Source organism: Quercus lobata, chromosome 3 (assembly GCF_001633185.2).
Source record: "Quercus lobata isolate SW786 chromosome 3, ValleyOak3.0 Primary Assembly, whole genome shotgun sequence".
Taxonomy (NCBI): domain Eukaryota; kingdom Viridiplantae; phylum Streptophyta; class Magnoliopsida; order Fagales; family Fagaceae; genus Quercus; species Quercus lobata.
In genome coordinates this window covers 7,398,861-7,425,641 of record NC_044906.1, presented here as the reverse complement: position 1 = coordinate 7,425,641, position 26,781 = coordinate 7,398,861, and the positions used below count along the sequence as shown (strand labels likewise).

The 26,781-nt window shown below is 33.7% G+C and overlaps 1 protein-coding gene and 1 long non-coding RNA gene across 6 annotated transcripts; both read left to right on the top strand.

Annotated features, from left to right (window-relative positions):
• Positions 1 to 1,863: 1,863 nt before the first annotated feature.
• On the top strand, positions 1,864 to 12,273 carry LOC115979867 (sucrose nonfermenting 4-like protein). Of its 3 annotated transcripts, XM_031101936.1 has the most exons (14): positions 1,864 to 2,787; positions 2,986 to 3,073; positions 5,066 to 5,236; positions 5,851 to 5,958; positions 6,081 to 6,140; positions 6,624 to 6,713; positions 7,979 to 8,119; positions 8,945 to 9,089; positions 9,160 to 9,327; positions 9,852 to 9,915; positions 10,026 to 10,095; positions 11,269 to 11,330; positions 11,420 to 11,537; positions 11,621 to 12,273. In XM_031101936.1, the coding sequence occupies exons 1-13, from the start codon at positions 2,663 to 2,665 to the stop codon at positions 11,514 to 11,516; spliced, it is 1,389 nt and encodes a 462-aa protein (XP_030957796.1). In that variant the 5' UTR covers positions 1,864 to 2,662; the 3' UTR covers positions 11,517 to 11,537; positions 11,621 to 12,273. The 3 variants fall into 3 exon arrangements, with proteins under 3 accessions (XP_030957796.1, XP_030957795.1, XP_030957797.1); XM_031101935.1 differs by lacking the exon at positions 11,269 to 11,330; XM_031101937.1 differs by lacking the exons at positions 1,864 to 2,787; positions 2,986 to 3,073; positions 11,269 to 11,330 and adding an exon at positions 5,328 to 5,370 and having other exon boundaries at positions 5,117 to 5,236.
• An 8,776-nt stretch (positions 12,274 to 21,049) lies between these two features.
• Positions 21,050 to 24,005, top strand: LOC115982822. Of its 3 annotated transcripts, none has more exons than XR_004089746.1 (4): positions 21,050 to 21,347; positions 21,469 to 21,516; positions 21,666 to 21,735; positions 23,614 to 24,005. It is a non-coding gene; the product is annotated as an uncharacterized LOC115982822 (long non-coding RNA). The 3 variants fall into 3 exon arrangements; XR_004089745.1 differs by having other exon boundaries at positions 23,608 to 24,005; XR_004089744.1 differs by lacking the exon at positions 21,666 to 21,735 and having other exon boundaries at positions 22,603 to 24,005.
• Positions 24,006 to 26,781: the final 2,776 nt, after the last annotated feature.

Below are 26,781 nucleotides of genomic sequence, written 5' to 3'. Positions count from 1 at the left end.
ATGGAGAGAGGATTCGGGGATTAACAGAGAAAGCACTGTAGCAATCTCAAGAACTCCTGTAACCATTCTCATCAATATTTACTAGAACAAAACTCCTCGGATTGTGCCGAGAACAAATTTTCTTTGATAAACTCAGTTCATCTCTGTTTGATTGTCATAAACACCATATTAACTGTTATCCATGCACTAAAACCTAACTCTTTGACCCACTCTCTACAAATTTATTGTACTGGGCTCATTGGTCCGAGATCCCATACACCTTGGGCTTGGGCTGCAAAACGTGTCCCTACAAATATAAAAGTAAAATACGCAATTTAAAACTAATAGTGGACAACTAAAATAAACATATATGTTTTTTTTAGAGAGACAATATGGTTAAAAGAATACAAAACCAGACATGAATGCTCTTACTATTAAAATTTAAAAATGTATAAGTGGACAACAATTTTTTTCGTACCAATTTTTATGTGTTATCAAAAACATCTATATAATAAAACTATAAAGAGTTTGATTAATATATACTTTTAGAGCACATGTTAATCATCTATATTTGTAAACATATTATGAGAAATTAAAAAAATTGTCAAATTATAAGTAAGGTTCAAAGAATCTGTAAAGTTGTGATTTATAACTAATTTGTGTTGGCTTTAATTTCGTACCAAATTTGATTGCAATTCTGTTCAATCTTTTATACCTTATATTTTATGTGAGATTTCTTTGTATGAGTTGTGTGTGAGAGAGAGTGTGAAGACTCAAGACTTATTGAAGATCAAAGGAGTTTTCGTAGGTAGCTCACGAGAAGACTCCCCCCGAAGTGAAGCCATGTGCTCAGCACATGACTAGAATGCGAAGAGTCATGACAGATGGTAACAACTAGTTTTCGCAAGTATTTTGCGAGTAAGGCCTTCCAGCGAGATACCCGCGAAACATTCTGTTTTACTATTTTGTCATATCTGATACATCATGTCTCTACCCACACCATGTCTCTATCCACACTATATATACTCACATTACCCACATATTGAGAGGAGTGTTTTTCAGAGAGAAAACCCTAGCCATTAGCTTTGAGAGTGAGAGATTGTCATACCTACAATCCTCTACATAAACCATTGTGGTTTTCCTCAACTCCTACCTCTTCATATCCAAATCCTTGAGAGGTTGATAGTCCAAATACTTACCACTCCTATTCTGAGTGTAAAGTGAGGTTTTGGTGCTACTGAGAAGTATTGGAAGAAGCCATTTGTTTGGTGGATGCAATTAGGATTGAATTGCGTCATCCGGAGAGCTAGAGAAGACAAGGTTTCATCAAGTCAATTGGTAGCATGAGCTTAGAGGGCTCAAATACACGAGGTAAACTAGGCTTGGAGGGTCTTTTGTTATTCGTGTACTCCAACTCATTCTCTAGTGGATCGGTTTACCGCTTGGAGGGTGGCGGAGAAGTTTTTCGCCGAGTTCTTCGGTTTCCTTTTCGATAACACATCGGTGTGTTATTTTGTATTTGCATTCTTCTTCCCTACTCTTTTAGGTTTCATTTTATTTTTGATATTTGATGAGTATGGCTTAGAGTAATTATAGTATTTGTTCACTCGCATTTATTCTATTCCGCATTTAGTTTAATTTAGAGTAAAATCAATCAAGCTGTAATTTTAATTTGAAAATCTAAACAGTTCCTATATTTTCACACAAATTCAAATTTCCATCGTCAAAAGTAAACACTGGGAAATATAATTGTTTTTTAATAAAATAAGAAAATATAAATTTAGAAGAATATAAAAGTAAAATACCCAATTTAAAACTAGTAGGAGTAGTTGTTAATTAATAGCATTTTGGCATTTTGTTCCCCTTTTTCCTTTCTCTCTTTTACACTTTTTCCTCTCTCTCTCTCTCTCTCTCTCACACACACACAGATTCCTCATTCAGAGCCCACAAAAACAAAAACCCCCTCGAAGATCCAACAATGCCACACACGCACACACACACTCTCTCTCTCTCAGCTTCCTTTTGCAAAACTAGGGTTCTCTCTGTGTGTTTGTCTCTCTCTCTCTCTAGGTCACACTTTGTAAACCCCCAAATTTCATCATAATTACACCAAAAAAATAGTCTTTCTCTAATTCCCACTTCTAATTCCTCGTCAAGTTTCAAAATTTCGGAGCTTCGGATTCGATTCAGCTCTGAATTCTTCATTTCCTGTCAGATCAGAGCTTAATTTGTGGAAAAGTTTGAAACTTTTTTTTTTTTTGTGGGGTTTTGTTTTTTGATTTGGGGGAGGTGTTGGATTTTGTGGGTTTTTGCATGTTGTGGTTTTTGGTGGAAATTTGAGTGATTTTGTGAAATTGGGGATTGATGGTTTGGTTTTGTTGAATATAGAAAATTAAAAAAGAGTAAAAATTAGGGTTTTTCAGGGTTTGGTTTTGATTTGGTAGGGTCTACATGTCTAAGCCTTAGGGGGGTCCTCCTCTGCTCAGTTGTGGAGGATCCCTATTGAAAATAAGTTAAAAAGAGAAAATAAAAATTGGGTTTTGAAGTTTGGGATTCTCTGTGATGAAAATTGTTATGTTGGTTGAGTTCTGGGTGGAAAATCAAGTGGGTTAGTAGCTGAAAAGGTTTGTATATTTCCTGTGGATTGGTTTTCTTGTGGGTTTTGTATTAGATTTTGGTGGAAATGTTTGGTTCTGTTCCGGACAGAGGCCATGATAGCAGTGGAATTTCGGTTCCGGTTTTGATTCCCTGTACATTCCTGTGGCGAAATGGGGGAAGAAGCGTGGCACTTTGTGGCACTTTCACAAGGTTGGAGGCTAAAAATGATCATATTTTGATGTTTATGTTAATACCCAGATCTGTATTTTTTTTATTATTGATACTTCTAAAGGTTTTTCATCTTTTGGTGATTAAATTATGTTTCACTTGTATTTGTTTGGATGTGGCTTTTAGTATATAGATTAAATATGTGATATGGGGTTTTTATTGGATTTATTGTTTGAATAGGTGGTCAGGAAGTATACCCATGTCTCCGGTGGAGGGGCGCGATGACGTGTTTCAAGTTGTTTGCAATTTGACACCGGGAAATCACCAGGTTAATGAGCTATTGTGATTGATATGGTTATACTAGGCTCTAGGAAACAGACATACCCCTTATTTTTAACTGCTGTTATGCCTCAACTTTTTTTGTAACGTAGAAGTCAATATGATTGGATTTTAGGAACATAAAAATCAAAGATAGTTAAGTATTAACAGTCAATTTTAGCTATTAAAGCTGCTACTAAACTTATTTCAAGCTTAATATATAATGCCAAACATGTCATTCCACTGTGAGCAAAAATGGATCATGGAACTAAAGTATTAAACCTACAGCCTACTTGATATTATATTTGAAGTAGATATGATTGTAGAAGTTTGAAGTTTGCCTTCACTTTCCAAAAAAAAAAGAGAAGAAGTTGAGGTATGTCTTCTGAATGCTGACTCTTTTATTTTTTTGGGGGGTGTGGCTTGGTGGTTGTTGTAGAGACATATAATGGAAAACATTTTGAAATTAAGCAATAACAGGATCATGAAATCTACAGCTTTCCCAATATTTTATTTGAAGTGGAAATGATTGAAGAAGTTTGAAGCATGGCTCTTTGGGCATTGATGGTTCTTTGTGATAGATGAGTCGGAGTTCATATTCGCTTGCAAGGTCCATATCTTTTCCTGATCACTGTGTGCTAGACACTTTTATCTGCCGTTCCATTGCTACATAGTATTGAGTACTGTGTACTTCTAAGCCATAATTCACTTCATAGCTTACAGTTTCCCTACAATCAATCAAATAGTCTTAATTTTCCCATCCTTAATCCTAGCCTAGTAGGCAACTGGGGCTTTTTTTTAATTATTTTATTTAAATAATTTTTTATTTGAAGAGTAAGGGGATGTAAAATCTTGGTGGAATTTTAAATAGTGTTAGGTAGTAGAGAAAATTATTTAGTATGACTGGTTTTGAGATATCAACAATTGAGGATAAGCCCAATATCTTAAGGAGGCTCGATTGCCAAAAAAAAAAGCTTTCAAGGAAAACTTAGGTAGTCAAAGGCTTAGTAGCTATGCCGATAGATGTTTGGAAGAGCTGCCAACAGATTCTTAGCATCACTGATGGTGTCAAAGAAACATTTCTTCCCTCCAATGAGCTCTAGTTCAAACAGTACCTCCTCTCCCTATAAAAGTGGTTGGAGGTAAGGTCATTGCTCAAAACTCTTTGGGTGTGTGTTTTCAACATAATAATAATAAAAGAAAAAACCTCTCTTGTCATTATTTGTAAAGCCCAAACACGATTGAAGGATCTGTAGATATAGGCTCTGTTTGTTTCATTGTAATATAATTTTCTGATGTAAAAATATTTTACAACCGAAATTTTTTCATTATACAACCTAACAAACACTGGAAAATGTTTTCCAAAGCATTTTCAGGAATTGTAAAATATTTTACAAAGAAACAAATGTAGCCATAATTGTGACTGGCCTAGACATGAAGCATGGCCTTTAAAAAAGTACATGGTAGTGTTGTGTGCGCTGTTGTAGTGGACATTGGAGCATCTTTTGTAATGCTATAAGGTTGCTTCTGAGTAGTGGAGCTTCTTTTTTCATATTTTCTGGTTTCAGTGGGTGCTCCCAGAAAAGTTTCCCGACTTTTTGTTTAGTTGGCAGAATTGGGTAGGCAAGCATTCTTTGGATGTTTGGAATATTTTCCTGTTATTTGATGTGGACTTTGTGGAGGGAACGAAATTGTCATATATTTAAGGACATCAAAAATTCAAGGGCTTAGTTGATAGTTTTGTTTTCTCAATTGTTGTTTGATTGGTGCTGTGCATGGGTTTTACTGGTAGTAACTCCATTGCTGATTTCTTTGAGTCTTCGTCCTTCTGTACGTAATCTTTTGTGATTCTTTAGATTTTGTCCATTAAGGTGCTGCTGCATATTCTTAGGCACAAATATATACTTCATTGTTGTGCTGAGTAATAATGGATATTAATACATAATATAGTTATTGAAAGCTGCTGTTGATGCTGAGATTTGTTGTTTTCATTCCCATGCAGTACAAGTTTTGTGTTGATGGAGTGTGGCGGCATGACGAGAGTCAGCCCTTCATAACAGGGGAATATGGGTTAGTGAATACCATCTTAATAAGAGAACCGGATATGATTCCCTCTACTTATAGTCATCAACCACCTGACATAGACATGGATTATGATGTCGTTATGCCCCCGGTAAGGCAATATATATATTAAAAATTTAAGTTCTGTTTCTCAAATGCTGCTAGCGTTCCAATAACTGTTTTATTTTTCTTGTTTGCGACAGTAATTATAGTTACTGTCCAAGTGTCATAATATGGCAATCAGACGTAAGTTTCCCCCACATCCTTGAAAGTTCTTCACACCTATGAATAATTCGTGATGATAATTTCTTACTTTGCTTGCAACTGTCCAAGTGTCATAATGTGGTGATCAGACAAAGTAATAAATTGCAGAGAGATAAATTTCCCCCTAAAAAAAGATGAAGAATTAAGGGACTTGAAAATTTTCTGAAAAGTCTTTTTAGGTTTTGATTAGCCAGAAAATCTGTTGTTGATTTTGCTTCTTTCTGCTTGCCAGAAAAGAACAATCCAAAGAGCCATATACATTGTTGATAATCATGATAGTGTTTCATGGTAATATTTTTCGCTGTTCAAGTTTCTTGGATTTAGTATTAATTTTAATAAAAATATTTTTAATTGTAGTTTATAGGGGGAGTTCTAATGTCATTGTTAGTATTTTGTTTTAATACTTTATGTTTATTATTTGGTAATATAAAATAGGTCACTTTGTTGCATGGTCCTTTGCAGGAAGCAGTTCCAAGGATATCAGTGACTGATTTGGAGGTTTCTCGACACCGTATATCTTTGTTCCTGTCTACACATAATGCTTATGAATTGCTTCCTGAGTCAGGCAAGGTTTGAATGCTTTTACCCTTTTAAGGAGCTATTTATGTTTTAATTATCTATAATTTTGCCACTCATTACTTGGTAAACTCATCGCTTTCAAGTTCAATTGTCTTAAATCTTTCATTGTGCAGATCATTGCCCTGGATGTTAACTTACCTGTGAAGCAAGCGTTTCATATTCTCTTTGAGCAGGTGACTGTCCTTTTACATGCTGAAACCCATTTAACCAATTAGAGCACATACACTGACAGAAGAGTGTGTGTGTGTGTATTGGTGGTATTTTTTTTTTGGGGGGGGGGGGGTGTTGAACTAACCCAAATGCTTTATATTAGTTTCTAGGACCTGTCTTTTTATTATGAGAGTTGTTTGGCTTTTTCATTTTTCTTTTGAGAAATTCCAAGGGGTGTAGTTGATCTTTTGATGCTTATAAGTTTGATGCTTATTATGCTTCTCCTTTGGGTAATGTAAATTAGCAGCTTTGGTGTTTCTTTTTTATTTTTATCTTTATGCCTGTCTTTAGGTTTTGCTGTCATTCACTTTTTTAATTACTATTTTGTTCTAGCATATGATCTTTTTACTTGTGTGTCTTTGCTGATTATTAGCCTTTCTTTTTGGGTACTGAATTGCTGATTATTAGCTTAGATGTACGTCTTTGCTGATATAAGCTGCTTCCAGGGAATCTCTGTGGCTCCTCTCTGGGATTTTGGCAAGGGCCAGTTTGTTGGAGTTCTTAGTGCGTTGGACTTCATCCTAATATTGAAAGAGGTATCCTTGGCTTGAAGTAAACTTCTACGTTACCTTGTGACGTGGTGGTTTTGAAGGAAAACTGTCCTTTGTTTTAAAGTTTAAAATGTACATGGATTGACATCAGAATATCAGAAAATTTTATGTGCTGGTGATAGCTATAAAGGACAACTATATTTGTAATTTGAAAAAAAAAAATGAAAAAAGAATGTACTGGGGTTTACATAAGAAGTATTAGAAAATTATTGATTTTATGAAAATTTACAACTCTCCTAGGACTTGTGGTTGTGCAAAGTACACTATGCTTCTTAGTCTTGTGAAACTCGCCAAATTAAAAAGTAGCACCAATGCGGTGCTACATTACTGCCATAAGACTGTTCATTTAATAATTCTATATTCTCTTCATCTGCTGACATCACAAGTCACTGTATCATGAGCTTGGGTAAAAAGGGGACTGCTTCCGGGTCACTTGATTTGTTATGATTCTAGTAAATAAACCACTTTTCAAGGTTTTCTGATTTATGCATCTTTGAAAGATACCTATCAAAAAAAAAAAAAAAAAAAAGCATCTTTGAAAGATTAGTCAGTTAAGATTAAATTCAGTAGCTTATTTTGTATGTTAAGGAGAGTATTTTTTAATGGGTATACATCCACCTGCTTTAAGAACTATTATTTGATTGCTCTTATGAGGAGAGGAGGTGCCATTTGAGCTAGAGTTTATTGGGAGAAAGTAGTTTGGGCAATCATTTGCTTGATAGTTGTAGTTTTCATGCATCATAGTTTTGTTGTGTTGTTGGTACCTTAGTACACTGCCTGTGTGCTTTGGTTCCTTTTATTATTTTAATTTTTCAATAAAGCATTATTACTTATCAAAAAGGTAGTTTGGGCAACCATTTAAAAAAAGATCCATGCTTTGGAAAATCCTTCTTGGAATTTTGGCCTGTAGTGCTGTACACCTTAGCATGGTTAGCTTTTGTTATGCTCATCAATATGTTTATCCTTCGCTCGTGAATTTTCATGGCTGCCAATCCCAATTTATTTTTTTTGATAACTTCAGCTACCGCAATCCTACAGAAAAGCATTTGTAAACTGATTCTTATATATTTGTATATTGTCAGTGGTTCATCCCTCTTATATCTTGACTGCTTGCTTGATCGTCCTAGTTTATTTTGTCTTCTGGATGCTCGTTTCCTCAATGTTTTCTTTGAAAAACAAACAAACACTTGCGCTTGTAGATGAAAGCATACCTTAGGTCCTTTTAACACGTGTAACCGTCTGAATTTCAGCTTGGGAGTCATGGATCAAACTTGACAGAGGAAGAGCTTGAAACACATACTATAGCAGCTTGGAAAGAGGGGGGAAAACTACATCTTACTAGAACAATGGATGGCAATGGGGCATCATTTTCTCGTCGACATCTTGTTCATGTAAGTGCTTCTTGAGATTCTGTGCCAAAAGGATCTAGCAAGCACATCTGAAAACTTAATTTTCTAATGATTATCATCTTTTGAGCTATTCGAAAAAAGGTGCTACTTAGCTGCATTTTGACTGCATATTCTGCTCTTACATGAATGCGGTGATCATATTGCTAACTTGTAAAGATATAGATATAAAAATTTGAAAAACGTGATGAGGGTGCCAGAATTTGCAGCTTTTTAGTGTCTTCTTTAGTTTTAGATTTCCATAAGAACCGTGTGTAGTGTTGATGGGATTGGAGGGAGAGAATTCGCTTCACTTGTCCCGACAATCAGTGCTTCCTGTCAAATAAATTTACACTACCTTACACTTTGTCAGATGGTTGGACTTCCCTTTTATGTTGAACTTTTTTTGGAGGTTTACATCAAGAAAGTCTTTGATCAGATGGTGCGAAGGAGTCTATTGTATATTTTGGCATGCAGGTGGCATCTTGTGCAATTTAGCCAGACTTGTGTTATATTGGACTCTGGTGTTAATATGCATCAACATATATTGCAACAACCCTAGATCCTAGCGTTTGTATCACCCCTCTGCAATTTCTCCCCACATTCTGTAGTTAGCTGGCTATGTGTATTTGTTAACCTATTTTCATTGTAGTTCTGTTGATTGGTTAAAGATGTTAAAACTGTTTATTGATTGTTTAAAGTATGAGTTTTATAATCAAATATCCTTTTTGCTGATTGATGGGAGAACTAGGATTCAGTTACCTCAAAATATCTTGATGCTGGAATGTGCTGTCTCAATAGTCTAATATTTATTACTTCTGTTTTCCACAGGCTGGGCCAAACGATTGTCTGAAAGATGTTGCTTTGAAAATTTTGCAAAACAAGGTGGCGACAGTTCCCATAATCCATTTTTCTTTGCAGGATGGTTCAGTTCCACAGTTGCTACATCTTGCTTCCCTGTCTGGGATACTAAAATGTAAGCTTCTTCCAGGTTTGTCACTTAAAAGTTACATGTTTTGAAACTAATCCATGGGCCTAATTTTCAGGTATATACAGGTATTTTAGACATTCGTCTAGCTCCTTGCCCATTCTTCAACAACCGATTTGTTCAATTCCTTGTGGAACATGGGTTCCAAAAATTGGTGACTCGAAGCCATTTGCAATGTTAAGGCCAAATGCCTCTCTTAGTGCTGCTCTAGCTTTGTTGGTTCAAGGTGATTTTCCTTCTCTTCTGTAACAACTGCATGAAGGTTTTGGTGATGTTCTTGGAATGAAAATGATAAAATCTTACTGTAAAAACTAAGGTTTGTGATTGGAGGATTAATTTTTTCCCCCCAATTTATAGGAGGAAAAGAAAAATCAATCACATGTTTTTTATTTTATCTTGTAAGAATTGGCTTGTTTGTTTTGGTCTTCTGCATCACATACCTGGACTTAATCCTCTTCTTACTGCACTTTGTTTTTGGCCTTCAAGTTTTTATTGAGGATTGTGCTAATCCAACCGTATCTGTATGAGAAGGCATCTTTCTTCCACATATCCATTGATGAACGTTTGAGAGGAATGATATTTTTTCCAGGCTAGGAGTATTCTAGCTGCTGAGAATTCTATGTTCCTCCTGATTTTAACTTCATTAACTTTTGCATTATAACACTTGACTTTGTAAGCAGCAAGCTGGTTTCCTTTCAATTATTCTTCCTCAGCTGTTGGCCTTGTGTTATTACATTTTCCCTTTTGCAGCTGGAGTTAGTTCAATACCAATTGTGGATGATAACGGCTCGTTGCTGGATATTTATTCACGGAGGTAATCTGCTCTCTCTCTTTTGGATTTGTATAAAGGTATTCTTTATTACTGCTTTGGCAAAAGATAAAGTATATGCAAAAATTCACAGATGTGTGCTATTTCCTTCTCAGTGATATTACTGCTTTGGCAAAAGATAAAGTATATGCACAAATTCGCCTCGATGAAATGAGTATTCTTGAGGTAATTTTTCATTGGCACTCATCTGATTGCATTAGGCACATAGACTGTATGGTAGCTAGCCACCTCTTTTGTAAGAAGATATTTCCTTGGTTGCATAATGTATGATGTATGACAATTTAGTATTTATGAGGTTAGTTTCTCATTGTCACTCATCCAACTGCGGTACTTAATTTACAAAAAAAAAAAAAAAAAAAAAAAAACACACTTATCCAACTGCATTAGGCATGTAGATATGGTAGCCATCCAGCTCTTTTGAAAGAAAATATTCTTTTTGTTAAGTGAGCTTTTTACTCCAAGAAGATATATCCTTGGTTGCATTAATTGATGAAAATTTTTAATTTCTGTGATTACTTTGACTTGTCATTATTACATTAGTGTTTGGGTTTCTATTCAGTTCAATCCAATGCATCTTCTACTCTTAGAAAAATGTTCTGCTTGATAAAGCTTTGAAGATAAGAGATAATTTTATATTCTTTGGGCTTTTTAGTTAAAAGCACGTAAGCATGGTGCCACTGAATCATCACTTATTATTAGCAGTAAAATGAAGGGAGAGTTTCATGGTTTATAATATTTATGAGGGTGATTGGGCTTCTTAAGTTGTGACGCTTGTTAGGAGCTGCACGCCATACTTGGTGAGAAATATATTTGTAATGTACTTTATTGTTCTTGCTCTTATTGATGGTTGTTACATTTTCCTGAAAAAGCATTATTTGTTATGGACAATAATGGAATATCTTAGTTTTATGGGGATAAGCTTGCTTATTCACAAGCTTACTCCCACCCCAACTGGCAGCTACTGTCTCACCATCTCTTCTAAATTTTCATTATCCTGATGACTCAGAAAAGTGAGGATTTCCCATTGCTTTGATTATGGTTATTTGCATTTGGTACTTACTAATCCAATAATTTTGACCAAAATGCAAAGAATTGTTCCACTTACTTCTTTTCTGAGCTTGCTTGGAGTCTTTTTTCATTGGGTAACAAGTCTAAATAGCTACATTTGTTGATATAAATTTCCCAGAGGAATGTGCTTATTTTTAAATTCTCCAAGTGCAAAATTTTTAAAAATTTGTAGTTTATTCTTTGGTTGGAAAACAATTATGAATTTTCATTGTTATACTGATTTTGAGGATCAATCAGTAACTGTGTATTCTCATAATTTACTTGAGCCAGTTGCTGCAGTGTCTGCCCAAACTTCTGGATGTCAAATGTTCAGTCGTTAAGTCAGGCACAATGCAAGTAGTTTTACTTACACTAGTAGTTAATTCGGGCACAATGCTTTACCTTATCTTTCTAAGTGTGCCAATTTTTTCTATGCGTTTAGGCATTGCGATTGGGACAAGATGCAAACTCACCTCATGGGGTCTTCAATGGACAGAGATGTCAGATGTGTTTGCGATCTGATCCCCTGCATGAAGTGATGAAACGGTTGGCAAATCCTGGTAATTTGCTTAGCTCCCTTTAAGATGGTTTATGTTATTTCCCCTTGATCGATTAAGTAGCTTGTTCATGTGTATCCTTTCAGGGGTTAGGAGACTTATAATTGTGGAGGCTGGCAGCAATCGTGTGGAAGGTATAATATCATTGAGTGATGTGTTCAAATTCTTGCTAGGTTATCCAGAATTTGTTGGCCACCATTTCACATGAAGGGGCTGATCATGGTGCCATTTGGGAAGTCCCATTGATTTATTGACATCTTGTATCTTTGAGCTGTGATCTCCTTCCCATTGTGAAAGCTCTAATTTCTTTCTCCAAGTCTTGGTTGGACTAGCCTCATGCTTCTGAGCACCACCCCCATCTTTAGGATAGAAAATTTTAAAGAGAAAAAAGAAATCTGTAAATTGTGAGGTTTCAATTTTTTACCTTTTCAACACCTAATTATTATCAACTGTGCAGCTGGCACAGCTGCCATGTTTGTGTCTAGTGCTAACAGAAAATGAGGCAGGAAAAAAGAAGTGAAGACTTTATATGGCACCCTTTGCTGCTTGTTCGGCTGTACGTAAAAAAGTCTGTTAGTTCAATTTCAATTTCAGTTGCTGTTCTTCGATTGTTTAATTGTAACATTGCTGTTTGTTGGGCTGTGACAATTTATGTCACGGGGTTTAATTGTCTATAAATTTAAGATGGCTTGTTTGTGTCTCTTGTTTAGAGCTTCAATATGATCTCATTGCTTTTTCAGTCTAATTTACAGTGAAGAGTGAACCCTACTGTGTTGTAGAGATCATGTCCAACCACTAACTAGGCTATCCTAGTCATAGCTAGAGTTAAGATTTAAAAGTGACCATATATTCTATTATTTACTGTTAGAATTTTACAAATCTTATTAATTTATGTATATGGATTTATCTGGGATTAATGTGAGATTATTGTGAAATGGAAGGTTCAGATTTCATTAGGGGTTGTATGCTTATATTCTCAATAAAAAGAAAAGGGTTATGTTAATCTTGGTGTTGAAGCGTGCACACGGTTTATGTTTGTAGAACAAAACAAGGCCTTTCTATAACCTAGTTTATGTTATGTTAATCTTAGGCACCATCTTTCCGGACCTGCGCAACAGTTCACACCACCAACCCTAATAAACAATTACTTGCCTCAATTTGTTTCTGTATTTACGTTAGGTGTGTGGATTGCACAAGGGGAGGTAGGGGTAGGGAATCTCCAACAGCCTAGCTATACTACCTTATTTTTGTTTAATTTAATTGGCATATTTCCTTAAAACTCTTTTTGAAAAGCCTTAAGAATTGGCAAGCTATTTTGGATTAGAAACTAGTAAGTTACCCGTGCATAGTACGGAAAATATCTTAATATTTGATTTAAGATAGTTTTGGAGAATATTTTACATGTATTATAGCATAGCATTATTGTTATAGAACTTTATTAGTAATGAGTTTATTATAAAAAGCAACCATTATAAATGGTACATATATCCATTACAATTATTCAATTAAAGTATTGAAGTAAAAAAAAAAAAAAAAAACTTTGGATGAATATTGTAGAATAAAAGTTGATATGGAACATGTTTATCTCTTTTTCTTTAATTCTAAATCAAACTACACATTCCAAATATCTACAGTCAATCGCATCTTTACAAAATTCACAAATCTACAATATCTAACCTTAACATCAAGTCAATCGCATCATTACAAAATTCACAAATCTACACTATCTAACCTTAACATCAAAATCATAATTGTTGTTGTCACTTGATATAAAATGTATACCCCCTTCTTCGTTGTAGTTAATTCATATGGGTTAAGATGCGGGTTAAGATTAGATGAGACAACCATATTAGAGTGAGGTAGGTGTTGTTGAAAGATTGAAGGTAAATAATATCATTTTTTGTTCGTGCGTATTTTACATGGAAAGATATGAAGGGCTATGAGTAGGTATATATAAAAGGATAGAAGTGCAAGATGTGAAAATGGTAAATTAAAATGTAAAGAGTTTTGTGTGTATGTGTGAGGGATGAAATGTTTTGAAACATTGAAACAAAAGATACAAAGAATATTTATTTTTTAGTTAGAAAAGTCTTGAAATATTGAACCAAATGAAACAAAAATTCAAAATTTAATTTGTGTTATATTTGATGTAGCACTCGAGAATATTTGAATTCTCTTTACATAGAACACGCCACTTGATAAAATCTCAGACTTTTCCACGTGAGGTCTTTGTTTTTATATCTATATTGATTGATGATTTGATACAGGAGTCAGCCAAATGTGGCTAGCAGACTTGGACTTGCCAAAAATTTTATAGGGTAAATTACAAATTTGTTCTCTAACCCTTTCGTTGCGCGTCAATTTGGACTTCTAACATTTTAAACGTGTCAGTTTAGTCTCTTACCTTTTGATATTGTATCAAAATAATCTCCGCCGTTAAGTGATGGATACAAAATGTTGTTATAGCTAACGGTTATGTTATTTTCATGACACATAAAATGCCATGTATACTGCCACATCAACGTAGGCTTCTATATATATATATAGTGCAGAATTTATCACCGACCACCAATCCACCTGTTTGTCGACCAGATCTTCCCTCGAAATCAAGGAAGAATGCAGATCACAAAATTGAAACAACCCCACCTCTTCTTTAAACTCTCCCTCTCTATATTTCTGCCTTTCCCAACATTTAGTCACACAGGTTTTTTGGTATGATTATTTTGTTTCAAATATTGTGTGCTGATAGAAGGATGTTTTTGAAATAAGTGTTTAATCAGTTTTAAGGCCTAGTTGTTTAATAGATCTATTATGAGAGCTTTACGTTAAACAACCAAGCATACACATCATATACAACAGAATATAAATATGACACAGGATGTGATTACTTAGAAAATCTTATGAAACAACTTGTTCCAAAGGAAAAATTTGGGAGGACTTGACCTAATCAATCTTAAGGTAACAGTTCCACTATAAGCCTATAAGATGAAGGTTTGCAATTAAGAATAAACAATTTACAGTAAACCTAACTTCAGTTACCAAACTAAGTTTTGAATCCCATAGATCTCTTTTATAGTGAACTGCTGCAACATGAACCTCCAATTCACACACTTCAAAATCCCATTGAAGATTTGAATCTTTAGTACACTTGATAGATGAAGGTTAGCAACTTGATTTCACCAGTTTAACGAGTGTGTGAGATATCACCGGTAGTGATTTTGAAAAAGCAATAGACACAAACCTCTAGATCTCAAATTGAGCTGCTGCAAAGTTTCAAAAACATGACTTACAGTTTCCCTTAAATTCTTAGTGAAGTAGGTCTGAAACCTTAAACATATGATGGACTAATGGGCTGCCAAATAAAATCTACAGATTCGACTTTCGATCAGTCAAACTTTAGTTTCTATTGGTCGAAACTATTAAAACTTGATTCCTTGAATTTGTCGCTTCTTTCTTCTTCTTCTACATTGAATACCAGCTTCTTGAGCATTATATACTCAATTCTATAGACTCTATGAGCTATATCTAGACAAGTTTGTATTCATGTGTTTGCCAACAAAAAACTATACAATTATAGAACCTACAAGTTCTTCACTTTGTTTTGCCGGAGGAGCTTGTCAACGGTGGTAGGACATGCTGGTTTTGTCGCTGAGACCTTCAACGCATACAACACATCCCTTTTTGATAAAGTAGCTTTTGCCTTTCAAGCTTCCCAACAGGACATTCTTGCCAAAAAAATATTTGTTGAATTGCTCAGAGTAGAAACTTTTCTTTTGCCCCTTCCCAAAATCAAACGTTAAATCATCAGTAGCAATACAACAGTGAAAAAGTGTACTTTAATATTTTCAAAAAAGAAAAAAAGAAACTCATTTCGTATATGGTATACAGCACAGAGAAGAGGAAGGAAAAGGAAAAAAAAATTTAAAGAAAAATACAAAGCAATCGATCGACTGGGTTGCGTTCACATAATCACATTCCATTGTTTTACCTTTCTGGGTAACTCTTAATTCTTTTTATTTGAGCGGAAGAAATTCAACAAAAATGAAAAACCACAAGAATGCAAATAAGATGTTCTTTTTGAGGGAGAGCTTTTTAAAGAAGACGTGAGTTTGTTTCAATTTTGTGATCTGAATTCTTCCTTGGTTTCGTGGGAAATATGGTCGGCAAACATGGTATGCTTAGCGGAGCCACGTTGAGACTGAAGAGGGCTCTGGTCCCCTCAAAATTTTTATGAATTCACAGAAACGTTATGAGCTTGACTGTTTCTTGTCTCAGTTTTGTGTCTCTGAAAATTTTTCTTCTTTTGTGTAACTTGTTTTCTGAAGCCTTTTGTACTTTACAGACTGTTAAGTCCAAAAATATTCTAATATTTTCTCTAATTCTAAGAGATCACCGTGTGTATGGTTTAAAAACAATACACTTCAAAAGAAAAATTGATCTCATTTCTTTCACAAGTCCCCAGGTATGTGGTTTTCCTTCTCTGGATCTTGTATTGTTTATTTTTAAATAAATTAAGACTATACCATTTTGATGAATGATAAATATACCATATTCTATATAGCATATAAATATAATACATTATTATTAATTTGACAAAAATATATGATTGGTTATTCACTTATTTGATTATATATTTTTTTTATGCTTTCAATGATAGTAGTATTTTATTTTAGACTATTGTACATAGAAAAATGTTATGTTCACAACATTTCACAATAAGGCTACTTAAGATTTGTTTTAAAAATAATGTGAACATAACATTTCTCAGTATATAATATAGATATAGTATATAAAGAGAAAAAAATTATGGCCTCATTTTATACTTGGCCTTCCCCCCCCTCCCCCCCCCCAAGACAAATTCCTAGCTCCGTAGCGTGGCTATGTGCTACTGTTTTGTTTTTTTTGTTTTTTTTTTTAAGCTTAGGCTGATGTGGCATTACACGTGGCATTTTATGTGGCATGAAAATAATATTTTATTTTATTTGTTGGTCATGTCATCATTTTCCATAATGACAATGATTATTTTGATACAATACCAAAAGATTAAGGAATCAATTGATACATTTGAAACATTAGGGACCAAATTGACCCAAGTGTAAAAATTAGGAACCAAATACGTAATTTTCCCAATTTTATATGATTGATCTTTTGTATTGTATTGCGTATCTGTCTTGTACTCTATATTTCTAATTTTTTAATTTTTTTTGTTGAGAAACTCTCTATATTTTTAATTAAAAGAGATGAAAGAAAGAATATTTGAAAGGTGACTAGTGAAAACAGAGAGCTATGTTGGAGTGTTGAAAAAATGGTTAGTTAAAATAGTAAATGTCCTTTTTGCTTGCTATTTCAATTAGTAGGAAAAAGTTTTGTTATAAATATATATCTTTTTCCAACTCACTATGTGATAATTGAAGAAATTATTTATGTGTAATTTTAGTCACATCAGTCTCAAACTCGCATAATGTGCAAAAAAAATTGACAAATATTTTTTTTTTTGTTAAGTGTAAAATGAAAATAATAGATAAGACTTATAAGTGTTAATCTCAAACTTTTCTTAAAATGATGCGATTATTTTCTATCAAAGTATATTCGGTTTTCTAAATTAAGATATCTATATTTGTTATTTGAAACTATTTTTAAATTTTGTAATTTTTTTTTTCCAAGAAAACATAATACATTTTACATTCAATTTTTATATAAGGCGAGATATTTCACAAATAATGTAATGTGTGAGTGAAATTTGTTTCTAGTACTCCTTATAAATGGTTTATCCTTTATACGTCTTGAATGACCTAAAGAGAAAGACAATATAAGTGAATCCATCACTTATAATAGGAAAAAAAACATACAAGAATTTAATAACATAAAAAAGTAATTTTATCAAGAATCTACCAACATTATGCTGAGAGAAAACATAATTGTCAATAAAATAGCTCATCTTTCTACACAAAATCTCCTCTCAAAACATCACCGAAGTGGATTGAAATGGATCATAGTGGACCGAAATAGACCAAAATGAATTGAATGGACCAAAGTAGATCGAAATGGACTGAATTTGATAGAAGTAGACCGCAATGGACCAAAATACTTTGCTGATATAGCCCAACAGGGGCATAGCAATAATAAATACTACGATTTAGTTTTTAAATATATATAGATATATATGACTTTGTTAATGAGTCATGGAAAGTATTAGAAATAATCATGAAATAAGTTGAATAAGATAACTCTAAATATGCTTGAAGCCAAACTTTATTCTTTCAATTAATGCTATTAGAGATGTTATTGTCTTTTTTCTTTGGGTCTAACCACGTGTTCTAAGGCATTTGATAATAAAGTATTTAATAGGATATATATCCCATGCAATAACTATTGCACGAGGTGCAATACCTTATCAATGGTTGGGAGGAAAAAATTTAAAAAGTTTTAACTTTCCTCTTTAGTCGTGATCAAAACAAACAAAGTAACTTTTTAATTTTGTACCTTTTAACTTTTATTTTGATCAGATAATTAAGAAAAAAGAAGAAGTTAATTTTAACTTTTTCTCCCAATCATCCTTTAGGTATTACATCATGTGCAATAACCTAGTGATTGCATGGGATTCAAATGCCATTTAATACAACTCGTTGCAATCCTGTTGCAGCCATTTTTCCATGCTTTTATTACACAAATGTGTGTTTACCACTCTACTTTTCTCAATCCCATAAAAAAGAGGGTATTTTGGTATATATCTAATGCAATCTTAATAGCATCTAAGGGCACCTGTTAACAAGTGCATTTTTCTTTTTGTAACACAAGCCTATTTAATGTTAGAGATTTAACATTTTTTTTCCTTCTTTTTTAAAGTTATTTAAAAAAATATATATAATTTGATAGTTATGGGTGGAAGGATGTAGATATCTTCATTAAAAAATCATGAAATGTTAGTTGACCCATAAGATTCTTAGTGAGATTTAACCTTGCACCACCATTGATTTTGAGATTTTCATTCTCCACTTTCTTTTCTTCTTGGGTCCTTAATACTTTTACGAATAACAAAAATTTTCAACCCAAAAAAAAAAAAAAAAAAAAAAAGGTTGGGTACTTTTTGGTTTTTGGATGAAATAATATGAGAAATTTAATTTGTGTAATAACAAACTGTACATGATAGGTAAGAAAGAAATGGAGAAAAGGAGCACTGCCAACCCATTCCTCATCCCTATCCTTTTGCCAAATTTGCAACAACATTTGAAGAGCCCCAATCATCATTCATTCATCAATCAACAACCCAGTAGCCCGTTGTGCTAACAGTAGACCCTCAATTCGTTGTTGAATTCGTTTCTGTTCCCCACAGATACCATAGAATGTCAAGCAAATTATTACAGATCCTGGTTGTTCACAGGTTGCGTAAGAGCCCTCCTTGAGTAAAAAACTCTACTAGTTGAATTGATTTGCCAAGCAATGGAAGAGTTTCTGTGAGCAGGAGCTTCCAAAAAAGAGCAGTGGGGGAAATATTTTGCTCTATAGACCTGGTAAAATAAAGAATCAGTATTGTGAAGAAGTATCCGAAACAGTGACGGCTCTAAGAATTTTTTTTTTTTTTCAGTATGATCATTAAGAAGCTTAAATTATACAAAATCTTTAAAAAAAAAAAAAATCATATATTGTGAAATACAGTCTTATAACTTCCTTCTACTAAATTTCTTATTGTGAAATCATTGCATTATAGTCTCATTATCAATTCTGTAAGTTACATCTTTTTAAAAAAATTTAGCTAAATAAAATTTTTCTTGAGTTTTTTTTTTTGGCTTGTAAGGTCTAAATATATTGTTAAGGAGACCAAAGTTTAAAGATAAATTTTGGCTACAAACTTAGTTGTAGCCTAAGTTTATAGTTTTCACTAAACAAATTAACATTGCTATATATTTTAAAAATCTAACCGTTGAATTGTATATTCTTTATGTTCTTAAAACATATGTCAAATTTCATGCTAATTGGATTTTATTTACTATTTGCTCCATAAATTTATTTTTTATGTATAATTTTAGACTACAAAAACTCAAAATTTAAACAATTGATTGATAATATATCTATTGATCTTTGATTTTTTTTGAAAATTTTCAAGAATGGAGAATATAAAAAATGTAATCAAATGATGGATTTGTCAAAATTCATATCCAATAAAAAACTATTGAGTGGAGTTTAGCCTTGTCCAAATTTTAATTATGTTTTGCCTAAAAAAAATTTATGGTGGTCACAAATTTTTTTTAAAGATAAAAAAATCATAACTTTTTAAAATTTATATATAATAATTTTTTTTTTCTAGATCAAGGTGGTCCTGTGACCACCCTGAACTCAATGTGGAACCGATTTTGATCTGGAAAAAAAATAAATTGAGGGTAAGATTGCGTATATAACCTCTCTTAAATCCAGCAAAAGTAAGAGTTTTGTATACTGGATATGATATTTTATTGTGAATGAGTCTCAATTTTTGTATAACCAGGTTAGCCACGTTAAAAGTCTTTGAGATATATGAAATCCATACCCCCTTTCTGTTTGGATGTCATGTGCACATTTATTCTACTGAACCAAGGTAGTGTCCTATGTTGATGATATTGACTCCACCAAAATCGACTTACCATTGAATTCCAATCAACACATAACCAATCCTCTAATCTAAAAATAACTCGTAGCATAGGTTGGAATTGCTTGATTGGAATTGCTTGAGTCACTGCCATAATTAAAATTTCCTTTCCAACTTATTGATAACAATTTTTCTTTCCTACTCTGGAGTCTGTACCACACCTTTGTCCTAATTTCTGAAAATGTTGGCCTCCTAGAATGACCAACTACTGGGGGTAACCCTAAACATTTCTCCATATTCGAATAGGCTTGGGCACCCAAAGTAGTTGTGACTTGTGATGTTTCTTTGTATATTTGGAGGGATATTCTCACTAAAAAACTATAGTGGTCTTGTCTGAATTCACCTTTTGTTCAGAAACTCCTTCATAAACCTGTAAAATTTGTTGTAAAGTCTAACACTTACCGCCAATGCTCTACTAAACAATAAACTATACTTAATTATAAAAATTTAAAAAAATAAAAATAAAAGAAGGGTGATCCGTGGGAGTAGAAAGAGATAAGAAGATAGAAGATCATTTTCTCTTAATCATCTAGTAGGTTGGATATATCCCTAGGTATTTCCATTTATTATCATAGAATAACTAATACAAGATTCGCACTCCATAATCATATTAACAAAATCAATATGAAACCTCTTTATTTATTTATCTATTTATTATAGTTCTTAGTAAAGCCCATTCAACCCTATCATAAAATGGGTCATTCTACCGTACCCCCTCCAGAAAATGGGGGGTATGGTACCCACCTTAATCTTAACCGTTGGTTTAACATTGTTTAAATCCTGACCATTGGTATAATTTTAAGGGATACTGGTGACTGGCTAAACAGGTTATATATATAAACCAAAAAAATCAAAGCAAAAGAACGTAGAATCATTCACGCATCAACAACTCCTCTGTTTTCCTCTCTACTCTGTCTCGTCTGACGTCTCAACGCTAAAGCCTCTCCAGCTCTGTCTCGTTTTCCTCTATCTTGTCTCATAACAGTATCACGTTTGCCTCTCTAGCTCAACAAACCCATACCCACAATAGAAGAACCAGACAACGGCGCACCGTCAAATCTCAATCCAACTCGATGGTGCCACCCTCTAGCTTCTTCTATTCCAATCCAACCTCAAATCCACATCCAATCCAACTCAGCGGCGCTTCTTCCGTCTCTCTGCCCTTTTGTTCGAAGTTTCCAAAAATCTCAGTACGTCTCATCCTTATTCTTTAATTTTCCATATGGGTTTTTTAATTGTTGCCGTTTGTTCTCTGTATGGCTGAATTGTTATTAATTTTGTTTTGTTTTTGTTTACCTTTTGGTTTCGCAGGGTTGCTAGGAACAAAACCAATCTATTATTCCTTTTGGTTCATAGCAGGTGAGAGAATAAGTTATTGTATATACTTGAATTAGTAAAACTTCTAATTGTATGTTTAATACTGATTTCAATTTGGTTTATTTTTCTTTGTTTTGTCTGGCTGGGTTTGTTAGTATTGCCGTTTATACTTTTTGGGTTATTTATCATAGGTTTTTCTGGCTGGGTTGAACAATTTGGGTTTTTTTCTCTGGCTTGGCAGGAGTTGGATAATTTCTCTAGGTAAACCCCTTACAATCAGAATTAAATTGCTTACTGAAAAGAAGAAAAAAAATAAAATATGTGTGTGTGTGTGTGTGTGTGTGTATATGTATATATATATATATATATATATTGATAACCTTTGGGCCAAATTATCAGTTGAAGCAGTGAAGTGCCTCGCTTTGACCCTGGTCATTAGAGTGTGAGGGGGGTTTTTGTTGTGGTATAAACATAAGTGTGCAGGCGTATTGAAAAGAAGAATATATGTATTCTTGGTCATTAGAGTGTGAAGGGGTTTATCTTCTGGTATAAACAAAGGTGAGTAAAAGAGAGGAGAGCACTGCCTATGCATTAGACCCAAAAGTTACTTTCAATGTTCATTGTTAGTATTTTTAAGTTTGTTGGGCATCCCATTCAACCGAGCTCTATGTTCGGAGGATGGGAGAGTAAGGGAAAAAGTGACCAGAATAAACTATAAAGTTAAACAGTAACTAAGAAAATGAAACAAACTAGTCAGAAAACTCAAAATACCTAACTGCTGCATTCCAAGTTTACAAAGTACAACAGTGGTTTTCTGTGACAATGATTTGCTTGCCATTATTTTAATGAAAACCAAAACCTCTATAATAGCTATTCACAAAAATTAAAACCATTAGAAAAGGAAATCAAGGAAGACCATTGTCCATTTCAGGGGGTATAATGGACAATGGTTTGCATGTCTTAAATATATCTTGCTACCTTGAGAGTATCGTGGCAATGGAGGACTTATGTGTGACTAATATCTTTTCTACATTGTCATAATGTAATCAATTCAGTTATCCTGTAACTTTGAATTAAAGCTTTATGGAATCAATGGCTTACTAGGCCCAAATTCTTGACATCTTTTAGGAACTTATTGAAAAACTTCACAAAGGTGAACTGTCAAAAGATGATTATCCATGTCTGAATGACCCGAGTCAAACTTTTCATGACATCCTTTTGGTTTGCCTAGATCTCTTATTGAATTTTGACCTTTAAACTGCATTCTCTGATTTTGTATGCGAAAGAACCTCTCTCAAAGCTTGTGGTAAAATTTCTGTATAAAATGTTGTGCTTGTATCTCATTCTTCTTATTCTTATCATCTTTGTATGATATATCAAGCTTTCTGCTTGTTATGCTCAATCTTCTATAGTTATTCTAGATGTTGCTGTAGTCATTTCCATATTTAAAATCAATATCCCAAATTTCAATATATCTCCTATTCAGAATTTGATCAGCTGAAATTTTCTAAAACTTGTACCAGAATTGTTAGGATCTAAAAGTTGATTCTATCAAGTCTTCCTTGGAATTGAACGTGCTCAATTACCTTTATTTTCCAGTAGACAACAAGTTCATGCTCTGTAGCATACTATTTTGTTTCTTCACATGTCAAGGATTTACAATTATCATTGTCTAAAATCTGAGACTGGACACTGGTAAACTTGCTCTGTCATGTTGTGTGTACTATCTTTGGTTAGAGTATTGCTAGTGTGCATGTCATTGATTTATTGAAAAAAAAGAAAGTGTGCATGGCATTGACATATGGAACAAATGAGAGTACTTTATTGACTATATCACCCGTGTCATCACCTTGTTAAAAGCAGATAAATGAATTTTCAAGTAGTACTGTCTTGTTAGGCTAATCTTTAAGAATCATATATTATGTGCATATGAAGTAAAATCACATCTCTTGAACCATATGGTATAAAAAATATTACTCCTATCACAAACTTAGTACACTGGCCTTTGCTTGGTTTAACTGGTGACTGCAAGGATCATATCCTCTTCATAATTTTTTCTTTAAAGGTTTGACAGTTTGCTGAATTTGGTATTTGAAACAATTATACACTAACAGAAATTCTTACAATGATAAGTTCCAGAGAAGGCAGGTAGAATCCTCTTATGGATGATAATAGTGACCCATTTCTCAAGCTCACAATTATATATAAAGCTCTCGTCCACAGGTCAATCAGTTGAAATTCACAATGTGTCTACAAGACCCAATTTTCCTCAAAATTCTACTTCTTTTGCATGGGGACATCCTGATGTGATTCAGAAGCTCAGTGCATGGTACCAGCCAATCAGGAATGGCTAAAGGCAATTCCATGAAGACACAAAATGCTGATCTTAAGAATTGCAGTGACAGAATGAATGCTTGAATCCAACACACTAAGAGTTCTTGGCAGAACAATGACACGGGGTGACAACCTGTAGTGTCTCCACCCCTATAGCAAAGGTCATATTGGTCTGCTAGAGCTGATCACACTCAATCCAAGTATTCAAAAAATGGGTAGTTGAATGATGCAATCATCCCAAACCCCCCACTATGTTGGTGTTGAGAGTAATGGGTGTTGATGAATTGATGATGAGTGATGACTCAAAGATTGTTTGTGATAGTGATGACCTCTCAGTCATGACTCTGATTTAAATTCAAGTGAAATGAGCTTATGAGACACTCAAGAAGAGCAAGTGGTTCATGGCATACTTTGAGGAAATGGATAAACTGTCTACCAGGAGATTAATTCACCATCAATGTAGTGGCACTGCCCAGCATCCCCGCCGGGGGGGGGGGTGTTCCTGGAGCCATTGATTGGTTCATATGGCAAACTTTGTCCAATTCTTAAAGATATTAGTTTGGTTTAGCAAAATTTGCTCTGGCGGGCATTGTGTAAAAGAGTTCTTTAAAGCTTTTTAGTAATATTTGACACCCATTTGGCATTTTGCTGAAGGTATTTTTCTCCCCTCTTAAAGCTGAAAAGTGAAAAACAATTTTCAGTATGTAAAGTGGAGAATTCCAAGCTTTTAGTTTTCTATATGCACTATTTTATCCTTTAATAAAAACAAGACTAAATTATGTTTTTGACCTTTAAAGTTTGGATTTGTTTGCATCTCCCTGGCCTAGCCTCTTGCTTTTTGGCTTTGAAGAAGATATATTCTCAAAGAAAGTGAGGTGAAAAGGGTATTGACATTTACATTATTATTATTATGCATAATCCATAAAAAGTGGGTTTTGAGGTAAGTTACTTTTTGGCAAAAATATACTATTGGTTTTTAAAGTTTGTTTGCTAAGCCCTTTTAATCCCTGAAATTTAAAAAATGAGCACGTTTGGTCCTTCCATTAGTTTTATTGCCTATGTGTTTAACAGAATATTGACATAACATTTTTTTTAAGTGATGTGACAACCTTTTTATTGTTAAAAAATTACACATTACATTGTACACATCTCAAACGGGTCAATCCAAATAGTTTGGATCTTTTAAAAGCAAAAATGAAATTTGGGGGAGAATAAATGCCCCTTGTGCGATGCTGCAGAAGAAAACTATATTCATTTATTTACCAAGTGCTTCATTGCAAGGTCAATATAATTTGCATGACAACGGATCATATATATTGATGAGATGGGAATCCAAAACAATATTGATCTGAGTAAATCTGCAATATGGCCACCTGTTTACGAGGTAAAGTTGAACATTTTACTCTTTATGCAACTAAGATTATGGATGTGATATGGGAACTGCGAAACCAAGTCCAACATAATGGCAGCAACTTAAATTTAAATGAGGTGCCTTACAAAGTAACCAAAAGAGTTGCATTTCACTATTTCCAAATTCATACATAACATTTCTAATTATGTCAAAAAGGATAAATTGGAGGGGGAGGGGGAAGTACATGGAATTGTGGAACAAAATTTTTTTTTTTTTTTTTTCACTAAAAGAGATCTAATGCCTCCCCCTAAAAATAGAGGTACAATGAATAGATCCGCAACTCTGCCTACAATCTAAATGGTGCTTCTAGATCATCACTCTTGACTTCTACAACTGCCATCAGAAGTTAAGAACTTAGTGGGAAGTTAGAGCAATGAATAAGAATTTTGCTTCTACTTCAGAATAGTAGAACGTGTTCCAAATCATAAGCTTTTGGATATAGATTCACTCTGAAAATTTCTAAGTGTTTGGCGGTCATCCAGGTGACTCCATGCTGGACGACCTTCTTGCACTTGGATGACCTTTCTGGTCTTGGACGATACTATAGACAAATTGGAGATAGTCTAATTTTTGGTTCACCATCATATATAAATAATAAAAATATAAACATCAGGAAAATGACCTTAACTATGATATTTTATAGGGAGGTATGCCCCTGAATGTGATGGAAGCTAACAAGGGAAATACGTCGGAAGTTAATTGGTATATTCAAATATTTGTGGAAGAAACCAAGATAATTCTAGCTGATTTTTTTTTGTGAACAAGAGTAATTATTGTGGTTGGGCTAATTTCATGGGATGCTTTTTTTTTTTTTTGGTTTTCGATTTTAGATCTAAATTTTTTAATAACTTTAAAAAAATTACTATTGTGATAAGTGGTTATTAGTAAGTAAAAAAGTGACCTCAGTGATAGCCTAAATGTAAAATTATGGTCAGATGTGATATTGGTAATGCTTACTGTGACAACTAAACTATCAATTGTAAGGAAAAAAATAGGGTACCATTGAATGTGACAAAAGTATGGTCAGGAGTAATGTGGGTATTGCCTAATGTAATAATGGAACGGTCCAATTTGAGAATAAAAAAATAAGGTACCACTGAATGTGACAAAAATAGAGTTAGATGCGATGTTGGTACTACTTAATGTGACAATGGAACTATTAAATGTGAGAAAAAAGTAAGGGAACCACCAAATGTGAGAAAAGAACTATCACATGTGATGTTGGAACTGCACAATGTGAGGATGGAACCGTCAAATGTAAGAAAAAAAAGTAAGGGAACCACCAAATGTGAGAAAAGAACTGTCACATGTGATATTGGAACTGCATAATGTGAGGATGAAACCGTCAAATATTAGAAAAAAATTGTCATATGTAACAAAAGAACTATCACATGTAACAAAAATAGAACATATGCGATGTTGGTATAGCTTAATATAACAATGGAACCGTCAAATGTGAGAAAAAAAGTAAGAAAACCACCAAATGTGAAAAAAGAACTGTCACATTTGATGTTGGAACTGCATAATGTGAGGATGGAACCGTCAAATATGAGAAAAAAGTA

Bases quoted from the DNA above. Each gene is read 5' to 3' on its own strand.
- LOC115979867 (XM_031101935.1), top strand. From the start codon at position 2,663: ATGTTTGGTTCTGTTCCGGACAGAGGCCATGATAGCAGTGGAATTTCG. The intron at 5,237-5,850 runs GTAAGGCAATAT...GGTCCTTTGCAG, and splicing joins ATGATGTCGTTATGCCCCCG to GAAGCAGTTCCAAGGATATC. The intron at 5,959-6,080 runs GTTTGAATGCTT...TTCATTGTGCAG, and splicing joins TGCTTCCTGAGTCAGGCAAG to ATCATTGCCCTGGATGTTAA.